Source organism: Coregonus clupeaformis, unplaced genomic scaffold (genome assembly GCF_020615455.1).
Source record: "Coregonus clupeaformis isolate EN_2021a unplaced genomic scaffold, ASM2061545v1 scaf0004, whole genome shotgun sequence".
NCBI classification, from domain to species: Eukaryota; Metazoa; Chordata; class Actinopteri; order Salmoniformes; family Salmonidae; genus Coregonus; species Coregonus clupeaformis.
The window spans coordinates 2,284,672-2,304,999 of record NW_025533459.1 but is presented as its reverse complement, the minus strand read 5'-3'; the positions used below and the strand labels follow the sequence as shown (position 1 = coordinate 2,304,999).

General features: G+C 43.5%; 1 protein-coding gene across 1 annotated transcript in view; it reads left to right on the top strand.

The window, feature by feature from the left end:
* The window catches only part of LOC121538422 (tetraspanin-17-like), a 54,906-nt gene that overhangs the window by 26,098 nt on the left and 8,480 nt on the right, over positions 1 to 20,328 (top strand). Inside the window, exons 2-6 of the mRNA XM_045212272.1 lie at positions 1,771 to 1,821; positions 7,170 to 7,316; positions 13,213 to 13,383; positions 17,945 to 18,070; positions 18,322 to 18,369. Of these exons, the coding sequence (XP_045068207.1) occupies positions 1,771 to 1,821; positions 7,170 to 7,316; positions 13,213 to 13,383; positions 17,945 to 18,070; positions 18,322 to 18,369 (543 nt within the window). The remainder of the gene's footprint in view (positions 1 to 1,770; positions 1,822 to 7,169; positions 7,317 to 13,212; positions 13,384 to 17,944; positions 18,071 to 18,321; positions 18,370 to 20,328) is intronic.

Sequence of the window (20,328 nt, the reverse complement as noted above, 5' to 3'; positions counted from 1 at the left end):
ATACACTGTCTCGTGCCGTTGTCGCCTTGAGCAAGGCACTTAACCCCCCACAAAGTAAACTACTGCACTGATAGGCTACTGTATAAAATATGTGGTCCGTCAACCCTCCACCTGTAGAGCTATTGGGGGTGCAGGCTTTTGATCCAACCCTGCTCAAACACACCAGAGTCACTTTGTCAAGGTCCTGTTGAGCATCTGATGTTTTATAATGTGGTGTGTTCAAGCAGGGCTGGAGTAAAAGCCTGCATCCCCAGTAGATCTCCTGGACTCTCCTGGAGGATGGTTGGCCTCCCTGCAACATTACAACCAAACCAGCAACGAAATACTTTTTGTCTTTATAAAATAATTCCCTCATTCAATGAACCAGGGATGAAATGGCTAAGATGGGCGAGGTAGCGAACTAAGATGTTTATCTATTTGTAAGGTTAAAATATTCAGTGTTCAGGGGGGGTTGGGACAGCACGGGAGTTACTTGTCAATTAGGCTATTGTAAGAATATTTGTTTAACTTTGTCAGAATTACATGGCCAGTACTGAGTAGAGGAGAATCCTGGCCAGTTTTGAGCGCTTGACAGACGGTTTTCCAACTGGAGTATGCAGCATTGGTTTCTTCAACTGTGCACCTGTATCAACTGCGTCTCAGGGTGGACAATTATTTTAGGACATGACAATGACATTAATGCACGCTATTAGTTAACTAGCGAGATAACCAGCCGAATTACACAATACAGTATGTTTTGAATTGGCTATCTAGTTAGTCTGTTGTATATCATTTTACGTGGTGCGCAAATGCCTCCCCCCTGGCTACGGCCCACTGGCACACGCAGGTAGAGGTAGGGCTGTTGCGGTGACCGTATTACCGCCACGACGGCGGTCACGAGTCATGAAAGGCAGTCAAATTCCAAGTGACCGTTTAGTCACGGTAATTAGGCTTCTCCAAGCTCTGAAGCTGCTGCTGGTCATTAGTAGCCTACCAAACTTGCTAACTGCCTGGTACTCAGCACTCTATTGTCCCTCTAAATCACTCTGACATCAATGCAAAATGTAATAAAACATCTAATCAAACACTTCATATGAGCTCATGTTGCGCAACATTTCTATAGGCTGTGCAATTGCGTAAGAAAACAGAGTTGATGGCCTCTATTAAAAAGAAGAGGATCCCATCAGCTTTCTATAGGCTAGGCCTACTATATTTATTTCTCAACTTTCCTAATATTAAGCACATTGCTTCTCTTTACAACAGGAGTATAGCCTACCTAGCTGGCATGAACATTAACCACAGGAAAAGCGTCCTCCATTCGCTATTTAAGTGCATAGATGATGTATTTCTTCCCCTGCCCCTGTTTCGAGAAAGATGCATGATAATGGTCCATTCTAAATCCAAACGAATTTCACACATATATTATTTAGTAAAGGTAAAGACAAGATTAAATCAAGAACAGTCTGATGGGTGACAATATTAGCCTATCACTTGTGAATGATATATTATCACTTGTGAAACAATGCCTCCCCCCGACTTTTTCTAATCATAGTTGCACACCTCATGTAGACTAGCCCATAGGCCTTTATGTTTTGATAAGGTTTGTATCACAACTCAAGTGGCCAAATAACGTATTTTAAAATGAAGCACATTAATCCGCTTTACAAGGGGTGCAGAGCCTAACTGGCATACATAAGCAGCGCTTCAGTTTGAAGTTTGGGGAAGATGGTTGAGTCGTGTTTGTATTGTATGTCGTCTAACCTTCTGTCTCTGTGTGTTTTTATTCCACAGTTACTGGGAGCAGCCTTCCTCGGCGTAGGGCTGTGGGCGTGGGCCGAAAAGGTAAGAAACACAACAGCAACTACGACAACAAAACAGCAAACGTGATGCTTTTTTTCCCCGGGTAGTTTGGCTAACAGCAACAGCAAAAGAGAAGTCTGATTTTCCCCATTATAGAACTGATTCTGTTACAATGAGCTTTTCTGGTGAGTATTTTGCAGGCGAGCGCCTGTGATTGGTAGAAATAGTCAGGTGACGTCAGGGCAGCCTGAATGGCTGAATGGGCAGCAGTAGCTCAACGCACTGAAAATACACTGAACAAAAATAGAAAAGCAACATGTAAAATTGTTGGTCCCATGTTTCATGAGCTGATATAAAAGATCCCCAGAAATGTTCCGTACGCACAAAAAGCTTATTTCTCTCAAATGTTGTGTACAAATTTGGTCAAATTTGTTTACATCCCTGTTAGTTAGTATTTCTCCTTTGCCAAGACAATCCATCCACCTGACAGGTGTGGCATATCAAGAAGCTGGTTAAACAGCATGTTCATTACACAGGTGCACCTTTTGCTGGGGGCAATAAAAGGCCACTCTAAAATGTGCAGTTTTGTCACACAACAGAATGCCACAGATGTCTCAAGGAATGTCCACCGGAGCTGTTGCCATAGAATTGAATGTTCATTTCTCTACAATAAGCCACCTCCAACGTCGCTTTAGAGAATTTGGCAGTACGTCCAACCAGCCTCACAACCGCAGACCACGTGTAACCACGCCAGCCCAGGACCTCCACATCCGGCTTCATCACATGCGGGATCGTCTGAGACCAGCCACCCGAACAGCTGATGAAACTGTGGGTTTGCACAACGGAATAATTTCTGCACAAACTGTCAGAAACCGTCTCAGGGAAGCTCATCTGTATGCTCGTCGTCCTCACCAGGGTCTTGACCTGATTGCAGTTCGGCGTCGTAACCGACTTCAGTGGGCAAATGATCACCTTCGATGACTTCTGGCACGCTGGAGAAGTGTGCTCTTCACGGATGAATCCCGGTGTCACCTGTACCAGGCAGATGGCAGACAGCGTGTATGACGTCGTGTGGGCGAGCAGTTTCCTGATGTCAACGTTGTGAACAGAGTGCCCCATGGGGTTATGGTTTGGGCAGGCATAAGCTACGGACAACAAACACAATTGCATTTTATCGAATGCACAGAGATACCTTGACGAGATCCTGAGGCCCATTGTCGTGCCATTCATCCACTGCCATCACCTCATGTTTCAGCATGATAATGCACGGCCCCATGTCGTCAGGGATCTGTACACAATTCCTGGAAGCTGAACATGTCCCAGTTCTTCCATGGCCTGCATACTCACCAGACATGTCACCCATTGAGCATGTTTGGGATGCTCTGGATCAATGTGTACGACAGCGTGTTCGAGTTCCTGCCAATATCCAGCAACTTCGCACAGCCATTGAAGAGGAGTGGGACAACATTCCACAGGCCACAATCAACAGCCTGATCAACTCTATGCGAAGGAGATGTGTCACGCTGCATGAGGCAAATAATGGTCACACCAGATACTTACTGGTTTTCTGATCCACGCCCCTACTTTTTTTTTTTTTAAGGTATCTGTGACCAACAGTTGCATATCTGTATTCCCAGTCATGTGAAACCCATAGATTAGGGCCTAATGCATTTATTTATATTGACTGATTTCCTTTGTTGTTTTATTAAATTAAGAATTTCAAATGTCATAGTATATCCTTGTAGGTAAAAATGTCACAAGGATAATTTAATTTAAACAAAGCTTTTTCGTTTTTAAAATAGGCCAAAAAATAAAAATAAACTTTTTAAAAAAGAACACTCAGTCAAGTAGGCTATTCAAATGCTAATGTCTGTTCAGATATCCGGCTATTTGATTAACCGTGCCCATACCTAGTCTGTAGGGCTATACTATCCAGGGCTGTGTATATGCCTGTATCTCCTACAGCAGAGGTCTTTATGGGTCCAAGGCTGCGTTTACACAGGCAGCCCAATTTTGATATTTTGCCCAATTATTTTCAAAAAGACCTGATCTTATTGGTCAAAAGACCAATTAGTGGAAAAGGAATCACAATGGGGCTGCTTGTGTAACGCAGCCTTTGAGCCCTGCAGCCCAGCACTTTACCCCAACCTCCCTCTGACTGTACCCCAACCTCCCTCTGACTGTACCCCAACCTCCCTCTGACTTTACCCCAACCTCCCTCTGACTGTACCCCAACCTCCCTCTGACTTTACCCCAACCTCCCTCTGACTGTACCCCAACCTCCCTCTGACTTTACCCCAACCTCCCTCTGACTTTACCCCAACCTCCCTCTGACTGTACCCCAACCTCCCTCTGACTTTACCCCAACCTCCCTCTGACTGTACCCCAACCTCCCTCTGACTGTACCCCAACCTCCCTCTGACTTTACCCCAACCTCCCTCTGACTTTACCCCAACCTCCCTCTGACTGTACCCCAACCTCCCACTGACTTTACCCCAACCTCCCTCTGACTTTACCCCAACCTCCCTCTGACGTTACCCCAACCTCCCTCTGACTGTACCCCAACCTCCCTCTGACTTTACCCCAACCTCCCTCTGACTGTACCCCAACCTCCCTCTGACTTTACCCCAACCTCCCTCTGACTTTACCCCAACCTCCCTCTGACTTTACCCCAACCTCCCACTGACTTTACCCCAACCTCCCACTGACTTTACCCCAACCTCCCACTGACTTTACCCCAACCTCCCTCTGACTTTACCCCAACCTCCCACTGACTTTACCCCAACCTCCCACTGACTTTACCCCAACCTCCCTCTGACTTTACCCCAACCTCCCTCTGACTTTACCCCAACCTCCCACTGACTTTACCCCAACCTCCCACTGAATTTACCCCAACCTCCCTCTGACTTTACCCCAACCTCCCTCTGACTGTACCCCAACCTCCCTCTGACTTTACCCCAACCTCCCTCTGACTTTACCCCAACCTCCCTCTGACGTTACCCCAACCTCCCTCTGACTGTACCCCAACCTCCCTCTGACTTTACCCCAACCTCCCTCTGACTGTACCCCAACCTCCCTCTGACTTTACCCCAACCTCCCTCTGACGTTACCCCAACCTCCCTCTGACTGTACCCCAACCTCCCTCTGACTGTACCCCAACCTCCCTCTGACTGTACCCCAACCTCCCTCTGACTTTACCCCAACCTCCCTCTGACTGTACCCCAACCTCCCTCTGACTGTACCCCAACCTCCCTCTGACTTTACCCCAACCTCCCTCTGACTTTACCCCAACCTCCCTCTGACTTTACCCCAACCTCCCTCTGACTTTACCCCAACCTCCCACTGACTTTACCCCAACCTCCCTCTGACTTTATCCCAACCTTCCACTGACTTTACCCCAACCTTCCACTGACTTTACCCCAACCTCCCTCTGTAATAAATAACCTTGTTAGCTAACAGCTACGGGTAGCTAAACAGAAAAATCACTTTTTACATTTACATTCCAATTACATGACTTTTTAAAATGGCCGTATTAATGGGGAATTGTCATTGTGTGCACAACAACCAAGACCACCAACACTGCCACGGTGAGAAACCATATGCTTTACATTATACATTAATTTGAGAGGCAGCTATAACCATCAGACATATTATTGATGTCTTTGTATCTAGGACAGCGTCTGTCTAACATAGACGGCTGATAACATAGATTAGATTACATATCTTAATGTCAGTCTGGGTAATAACGTTGTGGATTCTCGGTTTCTCTCTCTCTCTCTAACCTCTCTCTCTCTCTCTCTCTCTCTCTCTTTTCTCTCTCTCTCTCTCTCTCTCTCTCTCTCTCTCTCTCTAACCTCTGTCTCTCTCTCTCTCTGTCTCTCTGTCTCTCTCTCTCTCTAACCTCTGTCTCTCTCTCTCTCTGTCTCTCTCTCTCTCTAACCTATGTCTCTCTCTCTCTCTCTCTCTCTGTCTCTCTCTAACCTCGTTCTGTCTGTCTCTAACCTCTGTCTCTGTCTCTCTCTAACCTCGTTCTGTCTGTCTCTAACTTCACTCTCTCTAATCTCTCTCTCTCTGTCTGCTTCTCTTTCAGTCTCTCTACCTCTTTCTCTCCATCTCTCTCTCTCTGTCCCTCTCTATAAATATATATTTTATATTTTCTTCTAAATAAGCTTTTTTTGCACCATTAATGGTAAATACATTGCATTTCAAACAGTCAGCAATAATCTACTGAATTCAGGGCTTTGTAAAATTATACCTAGGCTATATATAAGCTTTCAACCATAAGACCCACCAATAATTTAATTATTTTATAAAAAATAGTTTTACCTGCTTTTTTGCAATTATCACTGATAATCACTGCTTTCAAGTCTGCCTATGAAAATGCCATTTTTGTTACAAATGTAACCAGAGCCATGCACAATGCACATCAACTAATAATGATCCAATTCTGGTATCAGGCGATTATAGAAAATTAACAGGTCTCAAACAATCTCTCAAGCACAAGGCCACCTGCTAGTGAGCATCCAGATAATCTTTACATTTCAAGTTTAGCCAACTTGGATCTAGATTTGCTCGCTAACAAGGTAGAACAGTTGAACTGTTATAAATACACCCTACTGTCTGCCTCCCAACTGTTTGAACAACATCGCCTGTTCACTTAGTTTAAGATGTTGTGAAATCAAGTGGCCTACCTGGATAAGAAGATGCTTATTTCTCACGATGAGAACGAGTTGCCGATTTTCCTTATACAAATGCATATTTTTATGCTCATTAACACGTTTTATAAAACACAGACTAGACAGCTAGCACGTTAACAGTCGGACTAAAATGCTTCTAGGGGTACGCGGTACCCGCAGTGAAACTGAGCATGAATTCTCATTGATACTCCCGTCTTAGTCGGCTCTGCTGTTTTCTACATTTTGGGGAGTTGAGACATAAAAAGGGTATATTTACAAAGGTTAAGTTATCCTCTTATTACAGTAAAATATGAATAAAATTAAAACCTTGATTCTTTGCGATACAGGCATTTGGAAGATCATGCTAAAGCATACATTTGAATTAATCGAATGAATTTGATATATTGCCCAGCCCTAGCAGGGTGTTAGGGGAAGTAGTGTGTTAGGGGAAGCAGGGGATGGGGAGGGCTGCCTGTTCGTCTGTCTGTCAGTGTTTATTGTCCTGGAAGGGAAGGCAGTGGAATGACTAGAGTCTCTCTCACAGCCAGGTGTGTTGTTGTATTGGGGTTTTATTTAATGCCAAAGAAGAGGTTGCGCCACACTGCTTTATTACATACATTTCACCTACATTGCTTACTTATTACTACTTTTTGGTCTTCCGCTTTCAGTGGTCTTTTTGTCTATATAGCTGTAATAACACTGTTGGTCCTCCAGGGCGTGCTGTCCAACATGGCCTCCATAACAGACCTGGGAGGCTTCGACCCTGTGTGGCTGTTCATCGTAGTGGGAGGAGTCATGTTCATCCTGGGATTCGCTGGCTGCATCGGAGCGCTACGGGAAAACACCTTGCTGCTCAAATTTGTGAGTTTGAATTAAGTTGCTACTTTTAATGGAATATGTTTTATTCATCCTTAGAGTTCAACTATTTCTTTCGTATATAGGCCTACTTAGTTGAATCTCTCTGTGGATGGTAAGGCTCTCTGTGGATGGTAAGGCTCTCTGTGGATGGTAAGGCTCTCTGTGGATGGTAAGGCTCTCTGTGGATGGTAAGGCTCTCTGTGGATGGTAAGGCTCTCTGTGGATGGTAAGGCTCTCTGTGGATGGTAAGGCTCTCTGTGGATGGTAAGGCTCTCTGTGGATGGTAAGGCTCTCTGTGGATGGTAAGGCTCTCTGTGGATGGTAAGGCTCTCTGTGGATGGTAAGGCTCTCTGTGGATGGTAAGGCTGTGGCCTTGGACGATAACATGTTGAACCTTGTGGTTCATCTCATTTCTACCTTTAGCTCTGCTATCCACACCTTTGGGTGTGCAGTTCACTACTCACACCTCGGTTCACACCCTGGTCGCATAGTCACTTTACCCCTACCTACGTGTACAAATTACCTCGACTAACCTGTACCCCTGCACATTGACTCGGTACCAGTACCCTCTGTATATAGCCTAAAGTATTTTTTCGTTCGTTTTTTCTATTTGTATGTTTTTTGATGTTTTTCTTTTCTTTAAAAAATATTTTATGATTTGTTTCTTTTTTAATTGTTTGTAATATTTGGTAATTTTTATTTGTAGTAAATATTTTCTTAACTGTATTTTCTTAAAACTGCATTGTTGGTTAAGGGCTTGTAAGTAAGCATTTCACGGCGCATGTGACAAATAACATTTGATTTGGTTTGATGCAGAGGAGGGAGGTACCTACAGTGCCTTCAGAAAGTATTCATACCCCTTGACTTATTCCACATTTTGTTGCGTCACAGACTGAATTCAAAATAGATTAAATAAATTAAAATGCTCACCCATCTACACACAATACCCCCATAATGACAAAGTGAAAACAGGTTTTATTTTTATTTTAGAGCCCTTATAATTTGTTTTATGCAGAATTATCTCATTTACATAACTATTCACACACCTGAGTCAATACTTTGTAGAAGCACCTTTGGCAGCGATTACAGCTGTGAGGCGAGTCTCTAAGAGTTTTCCACACCTGGATTGTGCAACATTTGTCCATTTATTCTTTTCAAAATTCTTCAAGCTCTGTCAAATGAGTTGTTGATCGTTGCTAGAAAACATTTTCAGGTCTTGCCATAGATTTTCAAGTAGATTTAAGTCAAAACTGTAACTCGGCCTTTCAGGAACATTCACGGTCTTCTTGGTAAGCAACTCCAGTCTTGATTTGGCCTTGTGTTTTAGGTTATTGTCCTGTTGAAAGGTGAATTCATCTCCAAGTCTCTGGTGGAAAGCATACTAAACCAGGTTTTCCTCTAGGATTTTTGCCTGTGCTTAGCTCCGTTCCATCTATTTTTTTATCCTGAAAACTCCCCAGTCCTTCACAATTACAAGCATACCCATAACCTGATGCAGCCACCACTATGCTTGAAAATATGGAGAGTGGTACTCTGTAATGTGTTGTATTGGATTTGCCCCAAACATAACACTTTAATTTCAGGACAAAAGGTTAATTGCTTTGCCACAGTTTTTGCAGTATTACTTTAGTGCCTTGTTGCAAACAGGATGCATGTTTTGGAATATTTTTATTCTTTACAGGCTTCCTTCTTTTCACTCTGTCAATTAGGTTTTTATGGTGGAGTAACTACGATGTTGTTGATCCATCCTTAGTTTTCTCATATCACAACCATTCAACTCTATAACTGTTTTAGTCACCATTGGCCTCATGGTGAAATCCCTGTGTGGTTTCCTTCCTCTCCGGCAACTGAGTTAGGAAGGACGCCTGTATTTTTGTGGTGACTGGGATATTCAATGTGTGATTTTATTTATTTTTTTTTTTTTTTTTTACCCATCTTACCAATAGGTTCCCTTCTTCGCGAGGCATTGGAAAACTTCCCTGGTCTTTGTGGTTGAAATTCACTGCTCGACTGAGGGACCTTACAGATAATTGTATGTGTGGGGTACAGAGATGAGGTAGTCATTCAAAAATCATGTTAAGCACTATTATTTACACAGAGTGAGTTCATGTAATTTATTATGTGACTTGTTAAGCACATTTTTACTTCTGAATTCATTTAGGCTTGCCATAACAAAGGGGTTGAATACTTATTGACTCAAGACATTCCAGCGTTTCCCTTTTAATACATTTGTTAAAAAAATTTAAACATAATTCCACTTTGACATTATGGGTTATTGTGTGTAGGCCAGTGACAACAAATCTCAATTTTATCAATTTTAAATTCAGGCTGTAACACAGCATAATGTGGAAAACGTCAAGGGGTGTGAACACTTTCTGAAGGCACTAGGTGAGACACTTGCAATCAAATATACACGATATGAACATTCCATTCCAGCTAAACAATGGATATAGGCTATGGCGTTTTGCACAAAAACACATTTTCATACACATCTAAAATCTATGAATAAAATCTATGAATTAAACATTTGAGAACAATAATATCTTACACACACATAAGGTACCAATAAGCAATAATGTCTGATGAAAAAACACAAAAACTCTTCAATTGATCCATTGATACAATATGTTAATATTTGTTTTGTGTTAGCCGCAAACGTTAGCTAACATTAGCTAACAGTCTGAGAAGGTAGTGTGTGGTGAACGTAAGTTTGTGTTTGGGGTCTAAACTGCTGCTACAAATAGTAATGTGCTCATGTAGGGTTTCTATTACATGGCCAGTGACAAAAAAATGTAAATGTAATCCATTTTAAATTCAGTCTGTAGCACAACAAAATATGGTACTGTAGGTAGGTAGGTAGGTCGACAGGCACGTAGGTAGGTAGGGAGGTAGGTAGGTCGGTCGGTCGGTCGGCAGGCAGGCAGGCAGGTAGGTAGGTAGGTCGGTCGGCAGGCAGGTAGGTAGGTAGGTAGGGAGGTAGGTCGGTCGGCAGGCAGGCAGGTAGGTAGGTAGGTAGGTAGGTACAGTGGGGAAAAAAAGTATTTAGTCAGCCACCAATTGTGCAAGTTCTCCCACTTAAAAAGATGAGAGAGGCCTGTAATTTTCATCATAGGTACACGTCAACTATGACAGACAAAATGAGAAAAAAAAATCCAGAAAATCACATTGTAGGATTTTTAATGAATTTATTTGCAAATTATGGTGGAAAATAAGTATTTGGTCAATAACAAAAGTTTCTCAATACTTTGTTATATACCCTTTGTTGGCAATGACACAGGTCAAATGTTTTCTGTAAGTCTTCACAAGGTCTTCACACACTGTTGCTGGTATTTTGGCCCATTCCTCCATGCAGATCTCCTCTAGAGCAGTGATGTTTTGGGGCTGTCGCTGGGCAACACAGACTTTCAACTCCTCCAAAGATTTTCTATGGGGTTGAGATCAGGAGACTGGCTAGGCCACTCCAGGACCTTGAAATGCTTCTTACGAAGCCACTCCTTCATTGCCCGGGCGGTGTGTTTGGGATCATTGTCATGCTGAAAGACCCAGCCACGTTTCATCTTCAATGCCCTTGCTGATGGAAGGAGGTTTTCACTCAAAATCTCACGATACATGGCCCCATTCATTCTTTCCTTTACACGGATCAGTCGTCCTGGTCCCTTTGCAGAAAAACAGCCCCAAAGCATGATGTTTCCACCCCCATGCTTCACAGTAGGTATGGTGTTCTTTGGATGCAACTCAGCATTCTTTGTCCTCCAAACACGACGAGGTTGAGTTTTTACCAAAAAGTTATATTTTGGTTTCATCTGACCATATGACATTCTCCCAATCCTCTTCTGGATCATCCAAATGCACTCTAGCAAACTTCAGACAGGCCTGGACATTTACTGGCTTAAGCAGGCGGACACGTCTTGCACTGCAGGATTTGAGTCCCTGGCGGCGTAGTGTGTTACTGATGGTAGGCTTTGTTACTTTGGTCCCAGCTCTCTGCAGGTCATTCACTAGGTCCCCCCGTGTGGTTCTGGGATTTTTGCTCACCGTTCTTGTGATCATTTTGACCCCACGGGGTGAGATCTTGCGTGGAGCCCCAGATCGAGGGAGATTATCAGTGGTCTTGTATGTCTTCCATTTCCTAATAATTGCTCCCACAGTTGATTTCTTCAAACCAAGCTGCTTACCTATTGCATATTCAGTCTTCCCAGCCTGGTGCAGGTCTACAATTTTGTTTCTGGTGTCCTTTGACAGCTCTTTGGTCTTGGCCATAGTGGAGTTTGGAGTGTGACTGTTTGAGGTTGTGGACAGGTGTCTTTTATACTGATAACAAGTTCAAACAGGTGCCATTAATACAGGTAACGAGTGGAGGACAAAGGAGCCTCTTAAATAATAAGTTACAGGTCTGTGAGAGCCAGAAATCTTGCTTGTTTGTAGGTGACCAAATACTTATTTTCCACCATAATTTGCAAATAAATTCATAAAAATCCTACAATGTGATTTTCTGGATTTTTTTTCCTCAATTTGTCTGTCATAGTTGACGTGTACCTATGATGAAAATTACAGGCCTCTCTCATCTTTTTAAGTGGGAGAACTTGCACAATTGGTGGCTGACTAAATACTTTTTTGCCCCACTGTAGGTAGGTAGGTAGGTAGGTAGGTAGGTAGGTAGGTAGATCGGTGGAAGGTACATGTTAGATTGATTCACAAAAATAACTCTAGCTTCGTTTGATCTGAAAGTTGAGGTCATTCATAGCAATTGGCTACTTACCATAAATGAACATGTGGGATTTGTATTGATTTATGCGGGAAATAAGTAACCACTGGTTTATAAAAGCCTGAAACATCCATTACTAAGTACACAAACCTAAGCATGTTCTCACTAAATATCTTGGGGGGAAAAACGATGACATCATGTCAGGTTCAACTTTGACAGTGGCGTCTGAGTGACAGTGACGAACTGGGCCTCATAGCCAGCTGTCACTCTCAGTGGCTATTACCACCACTACTCTGTCCATTAGCTCCTGGCTGGCCAACCTACAGAACAGGAGAGACAGAAGAGATAGCTCCTGGCTGGCCAGCCTACAGAACAGGAGAGACAGGAGAGATAGCTCCTGGCTGGCCAGCCTACAGAACAGGAGAGACAGAAGAGATAGCTCCAGGCTGGGTCTACAGTGCTCCAGAGCTGATGTGGCTTTTTGGTCTGAGAGAGACTTTATGACCCTCGATGTATTTAATATAACCTGCTGTTTCCTCAGTGTTGGAAGATATAATGAAACATAAGAGGCCTTAGGCATCTCAACGCTGCTCTGAGCCAGTCAGTCAGGCTACAAATGGACCTATTTCCGGGACAGTACAGTATTATAGAGATGCTGTTTTAGTTTGCAGACATCTCCAGAACAGCACTGTAGAGGGGGCAGGTAGTTTAGTGGTTAAGAGCGTTATGCCAGTAACCGAAAGGTCGCTGGTTCTAATCCCCGAGCCAACTAGGTGAAAAATCTGTCGGTGTGCCCTTGAGCAAGGCACTTAACCCTAATTGCTCCTGTAAGTCGCTCTGGATAAGAGCGTCTGCTAAATGACAAAAGAAAAGAAAGAAAGAAAAGAAATATATGTGTATCCTATTTTCTCACATGTTCTCTCTCTGTGTTCTAGTTCTCAGTGTTCCTGGGTCTGATCATCTTCTTGGAGCTGACAGCAGGCATCATGTTCTAATGTTCTAATGTTCTCTCTCTGTGTTCTAGTTCTCAGTGTTCCTGGGTCTGATCTTCTTCTTGGAGCTGACAGCAGGCATCATGTTCTAATGTTCTCTCTCTGTGTTCTAGTTCTCAGTGTTCCTGGGTCTGATCTTCTTCTTGGAGCTGACAGCAGGCATCATGTTCTAATGTTCTAATGTTCTCTCTCTGTGTTCTAGTTCTCAGTGTTCCTGGGTCTGATCTTCTTCTTAGAGCTGACAGCAGGCATCCTGGCCTTTGTGTTTAAAGACTGGATCAAAGACCAGCTCAACTTCTTCATCAACAACAACGTCAAGGCCTACCGCGACGACATCGACTTGCAGAACCTCATAGACTTCACACAGGAATATGTCAGTAGTACTAGATGTTATAGAGTTAATAGGAATATATTAGTAGTACTAGATGTTATAGAGTTAACAGGAATATATTAGTAGTACTAGATGTTATAGAGTTAACAGGAATATATTAGTAGTACTAGATGTTATAGAGTTAACAGGAATATATTAGTAGTACTAGATGTTATAGAGTTAACAGGAATATATTAGTAGTACTAGATGTTATAGAGTTAACAGGAATATATTAGTAGTACTAGTTCGGGCCAACCTCTAAAGCTAAAGGTACTTGTACCTTTAACTGTACTGGACAGGCAACATGTCTTGTACCTTTAGCTGTACTGGACAGGCAACATGTCTTGTACCTTTAACTGTACTGTTCTGGACAGGCAACATGTCTTGTACCTTTAGCTGTACTGGACAGGCAACATGTCTTGTACCTTTAGCTGTACTGGACAGGCAACATGTCTTGTACCTTTAACTGTACTGTTCTGGACAGGCAACATGTCTTGTACCTTTAGCTGTACTGGACAGGCAACATGTCTTGTACCTTTAGCTGTACTGGACAGGTAACATGTCTTGTACCTTTAGCTGTTCTGGACAGGTAACATGTCTTGTACCTTTAGCTGTACTGGACAGGTAACATGTCTTGTACCTTTAGCTGTACTGGACAGGTAACATGTCTTGTACCTTTAGCTGTACTGGACAGGCAACATGTCTTGTACCTTTAACTGTTCTGGACAGGCAACATGTATTGTACCTTTAACTGTACTGGACAGGCAACATGTCTTGTACCTTTAGCTGTTCTGGACAGGTAACATGTCTTGTACCTTTAACTGTACTGTTCTGGACAGGCAACATGTCTTGTACCTTTAACTGTACTGTTCTGGACAGGCAACATGTCTTGTACCTTTAGCTGTACTGGACAGGCAACATGTCTTGTACCTTTAGCTGTACTGGACAGGCAACATGTCTTGTACCTTTAGCTGTACTGGACAGGTAACATGTCTTGTACCTTTAGCTGTTCTGGACAGGTAACATGTATTGTACCTTTAGCTGTACTGGACAGGCAACATGTCTTGTACCTTTAGCTGTACTGGACAGGTAACATGTCTTGTACCTTTAGCTGTACTGGACAGGCAACATGTCTTGTACCTTTAGCTGTACTGGACAGGCAACATGTCTTGTACCTTTAGCTGTACTGGACAGGTAACATGTCTTGTACCTTTAGCTGTACTGGACAGGCAACATGTCTTGTACCTTTAGCTGTACTGGACAGGTAACATGTCTTGTACCTTTAACTGTTCTGGACAGGCAACATGTCTTGTACCTTTAACTGTGCTGGACAGGCAACATGTCTTGTACCTTTAGCTGTTCTGTACTGGACAGGTAACATGTCTTGTACCTTTAACTGTACTGGACAGGCAACATGTCTTGTACCTTTAGCTGTACTGGACAGGTAACATGTCTTGTACCTTTAGCTGTACTGGACAGGCAACATGTCTTGTACCTTTAACTGTACTGGACAGGCAACATGTCTTGTACCTTTAGCTGTACTGGACAGGCAACATGTCTTGTACCTTTAGCTGTACTGGACAGGCAACATGTCTTGTACCTTTAGCTGTACTGGACAGGTAACATGTCTTGTACCTTTAACTGTTCTGGACAGGCAACATGTCTTGTACCTTTAGCTGTTCTGTACTGGACAGGTAACATGTCTTGTACCTTTAACTGTACTGGACAGGCAACATGTCTTGTACCTTTAGCTGTACTGGACAGGCAACATGTCTTGTACCTTTAGCTGTACTGGACAGGTAACATGTCTTGTACCTTTAACTGTTCTGGACAGGTAACATGTCTTGTACCTATAGCTGTACTGGACAGGCAACATGTCTTGTACCTTTAGCTGTTCTGGACAGGTAACATGTCTTGTACCTTTAGCTTTACTGGACAGGCAACATGTCTTGTACCTTTAGCTGTACTGGACAGGCAACATGTCTTGTACCTTTAGCTGTACTGGACAGGCAACATGTCTTGTACCTTTAGCTGTACTGGACAGGTAACATGTCTTGTACCTTTAGCTGTACTGGACAGGTAACATGTCTTGTACCTTTAGCTGTACTGGACAGGTAACATGTCTTGTACCTTTAGCTGTACTGGACAGGCAACATGTCTTGTACCTTTAGCTGTACTGGACAGGCAACATGTCTTGTACCTTTAGCTGTTCTGGACAGGTAACATGTCTTGTACCTTTAGCTGTACTGGACAGGTAACATGTCTTTATACCTTTAGCTGTACTGTACTGGACAGGTAACATGTCTTGTACCTTTAGCTGTACTGGACAGGCAACATGTCTTGTACCTTTAGCTGTTCTGGACAGGCAACATGTCTTGTACCTTTAACTGTACTGGACAGGTAACATGTCTTGTACCTTTAGCTGTACTGGACAGGCAACATGTCTTGTACCTTTAGCTGTACTGGACAGGCAACATGTCTTGTACCTTTAGCTGTACTGTTCTGGACAGGCAACATGTCTTTATACCTTTAGCTGTACTGTACTGGACAGGTAACATGTCTTGTACCTTTAGCTGTACTGGACAGGTAACATGTCTTGTACCTTTAGCTGTACTGGACAGGTAACATGTCTTGTACCTTTAACTGTACTGGACAGGTAACATGTCTTGTACCTTTAACTGTTCTGGACAGGCAACATGTCTTTACCTTTAGCTGTACTGGACAGGCAACATGTCTTGTACCTTTAGCTGTACTGGACAGGCAACATGTCTTGTACCTTTAGCTGTACTGTTCTGGACAGGCAACATGTCTTGTACCTTTAGCTGTACTGGACAGGTAACATGTCTTGTACCTTTAGCTGTACTGGACAGGCAACATGTCTTGTACCTTTAGCTGTACTGGACAGGTAACATGTCTTGTACCTTTAGCTGTACTGGACAGGTAACATGTCTTGTACCTTTAGCTGTACTGGACAGGCAACATGTCTTGTACCTTTAGCTGTACTGGACAGGTAACATGTCTTGTACCTTTAGCTGTACTGGACAGGCAACATGTCTTGTACCTTTAGCTGTACTGGACAGGCAACATGTCTTGTACCTTTAGCTGTACTGGACAGGTAACATGTCTTGTACCTTTAGCTGTTCTGGACAGGTAACATGTCTTGTACCTTTAGCTGTACTGGACAGGCAACATGTCTTGTACCTTTAGCTGTTCTGGACAGGTAACATGTCTTGTACCTTTAGCTGTACTGGACAGGTAACATGTCTTTATACCTTTAGCTGTACTGTACTGGACAGGTAACATGTCTTGTACCTTTAGCTGTACTGGACAGGCAACATGTCTTGTACCTTTAGCTGTTCTGGACAGGCAACATGTCTTGTACCTTTAACTGTACTGGACAGGTAACATGTCTTGTACCTTTAGCTGTACTGGACAGGCAACATGTCTTGTACCTTTAGCTGTACTGGACAGGCAACATGTCTTGTACCTTTAGCTGTACTGTTCTGGACAGGCAACATGTCTTTATACCTTTAGCTGTACTGTACTGGACAGGTAACATGTCTTGTACCTTTAGCTGTACTGGACAGGTAACATGTCTTGTACCTTTAGCTGTACTGGACAGGTAACATGTCTTGTACCTTTAACTGTACTGGACAGGTAACATGTCTTGTACCTTTAACTGTTCTGGACAGGCAACATGTCTTTTACCTTTAGCTGTACTGGACAGGCAACATGTCTTGTACCTTTAGCTGTACTGGACAGGCAACATGTCTTGTACCTTTAGCTGTACTGTTCTGGACAGGCAACATGTCTTGTACCTTTAGCTGTACTGGACAGGTAACATGTCTTGTACCTTTAGCTGTACTGGACAGGCAACATGTCTTGTACCTTTAGCTGTACTGGACAGGTAACATGTCTTGTACCTTTAGCTGTACTGGACAGGTAACATGTCTTGTACCTTTAGCTGTACTGGACAGGCAACATGTCTTGTACCTTTAGCTGTACTGGACAGGTAACATGTCTTGTACCTTTAGCTGTACTGGACAGGCAACATGTCTTGTACCTTTAGCTGTACTGGACAGGCAACATGTCTTGTACCTTTAGCTGTACTGGACAGGTAACATGTCTTGTACCTTTAGCTGTTCTGGACAGGTAACATGTCTTGTACCTTTAGCTGTACTGGACAGGCAACATGTCTTGTACCTTTAGCTGTTCTGGACAGGTAACATGTCTTGTACCTTTAGCTGTACTGGACAGGCAACATGTCTTGTACCTTTAGCTGTTCTGGACAGGTAACATGTCTTGTACCTTTAGCTGTACTGGACAGGCAACATGTCTTGTACCTTTAGCTGTACTGGACAGGTAACATGTCTTGTACCTTTTAGCTGTTCTGGACAGGCAGCCAGCGCCTTAACCCTGATTGGATTACTGTACAAATGCTGAAGCCAACCAGATCCAGCCTCTTTATCATGGCAGACTTGGTTGTAGTAAGACTTTTATAAAGACTCGTAAGTTCTTATAACGTGTAGTAATGCCTTATACCTTGTCTGTCTGTGTGTTCTAGTGGTCGTGCTGTGGGGCCCACGGTCCTAATGACTGGAACCTGAATATCTACTTCAACTGCACTGAGTTTAACCCCAGTAGAGAGCGCTGTGGAGTCCCCTTCTCCTGTTGTGGCAAAGACCCTGCCGTAAGATGCCTTCCTGTGCTGTAGACCTGCGTTATAAAACCTCAGACGTAGACCGTGTTGTAAGACTTATTCCTTTGAACACATTAACCATACGTATTCGACAGACCGTGCCATAAGATACCTTACTGGGCTATAGAACTACATTATAAACCTCAAGACTTATTCAGTTTAGCACATTGACATTCTAGAGACCCTGCTGGAAGACCCACATTCTTCTGTTCTCATGATAGTTTTGCTTTCATTCGTTTCAGGAAGATGTCCTTAACACGCAGTGTGGCTACGACGTGAGACTTCAAGGGGTTGGTATTTCTCTTATCAGTCCTTAATACCTTGCTGGACATTATCCAGAGATCGAGAGAGAGAGGCGGCTGACATTTCAACCTTTCCTCTGAACATCTAGCTAGACATGGCAGTTAAGGGTTAAGTAGCTAGCTAGCTAGTGTTCAGGCTGCTCTCCTCCTCTCTTCCTTAATAACAGTGTGTTTTTCTAACGGAGCTGATTGGACTCCAGTTATAGCCCTGGGAAGCATCACAACAATACGCTCTATAATTGAGGATTCAGTGGGTTATGCCTCCCTCTGCTGTGTGTGTGTGTGTGTGTGTGTGTGTGTGTGTGTGTGTGTGTGTGTGTGTGTGTGTGTGTGTGTGTGTGTGTGTGTGTGTGTGTGTGTGTGTGCGTGCACTCGCAATACAGCTCTCAACCAGAGCATTGTTGCTGTGCATAATGTTATGTAGTGAAGCCCCAAATGACTGTATGTGTTGTCATGTTGTTAGTTTTCCTTACTGTGTACAGCCTTGTAGTCTTTGCTGTGAAAAATCTATAGAAACTAGCCGTGTGCTGTACTCTGCTCCGGTGGAGGGGGGGATAGGGAGACAGAGAGAGAATAGCGCAGAGAGAGAGAATAGCAGAGAGCGAGAATAGCAGAGAGAGAGAGAATAGCAGAGAGAAAGAGAGAATAGCAGAGAGAAAGAGAAAGAATAGCAGAGAGAGAGAGAGAATAGCAGAGAGAGAATAGCAGAGAGAGAGAGAGAATAGCAGAGAGAGAGAGAATAGCAGAGAGAGAGAGAGAGAGAATAGTAGAGAGAGAGAGAGAATAGTAGAGAGAGAGAGAGAATAGCAGAGAGAGAGAGAATAGCAGAGAGAGAGAGAATAGCAGAGAGAGAGAGAGAGAGAATAGCAGAGAGAGAGAGAATAGCAGAGAGAAAGAGAGAGAAGGAGAGGGAATAGCAGAGAGAAAGAGAGAGAATAGCAGAGAGAAAGAGAGAGAATAGCAGAGAGAGAGAGAGAGAATAGCAGAGAGAGAGAGGGAGAATAGCAGAGAGAGAAAGAATAGCAGAGAGAGAGAGAGAGAGAGAGAGAGAGAGAATAGCAGAGAGAGAGAGAATAGCAGAGAGAGAGAGAGAGAGAGAATAGCAGAGAGAGAGAGAGAGAGAGAGAATAGCAGAGAGAGAGAGAGAGAATAGCAGAGAGAGAGAGAATAGCAGAGGGAGAGAGAGAGAATAGCAGAGGGAGAGAGAATAGCAGAGAGAGAGAGAGAGAGAGAATAGCAGAGAGAGAGAGAGAGAATAGCAGAGAGAGAGAGAGAGAATAGCAGAGGGAGAGAGAGAGAATAGCAGAGGGAGAGAGAGAGAATAGCAGAGGGAGAGAGAGAGAATAGCAGAGGGAGAGAGAGAGAATAGCAGAGGGAGAGAGAGAATAGCAGAGATTAACGAAGAAAATACAGACTGAAATGACTCTAGGGCAAGTTTACAGTCACCATCTGAAACATTTCATTGTATGCCCAGGGATTCCGTTACCTCCCATTGGTGGAGAGTTGGTTTCCAGGTTTTAGCTTTGGAACAAAGGAATCCTTGGTGGAGTTTCTCTATAGAGAGACAAAGACAAGCTTTGTGGGGGAGAACCTTTTGTTGCTGGAGCTCAACAGGACCTGCGCTTCAGTAAACTTCTATGGGAACAGAATAAAAGACAGCTAAACACAGTAAACACACACAGCTTCATCCACAGTACACACACACAGCTTCATCCACAGTAGACACACAGCTTCATCCACAGTAGACACACAGCTTCATCCACAGTAGACACACACAGCTTCATCCACAGTAGACACACAGCTTCATCCACAGTAGACACACAGCTTCATCCACAGTAGACACACACAGCTTCATCCACAGTAGACACACAGCTTCATCCACAGTAGACACACAGCTTCATCCACAGTAGACACACAGCTTCATCCACAGTAGACACACAGCTTCAT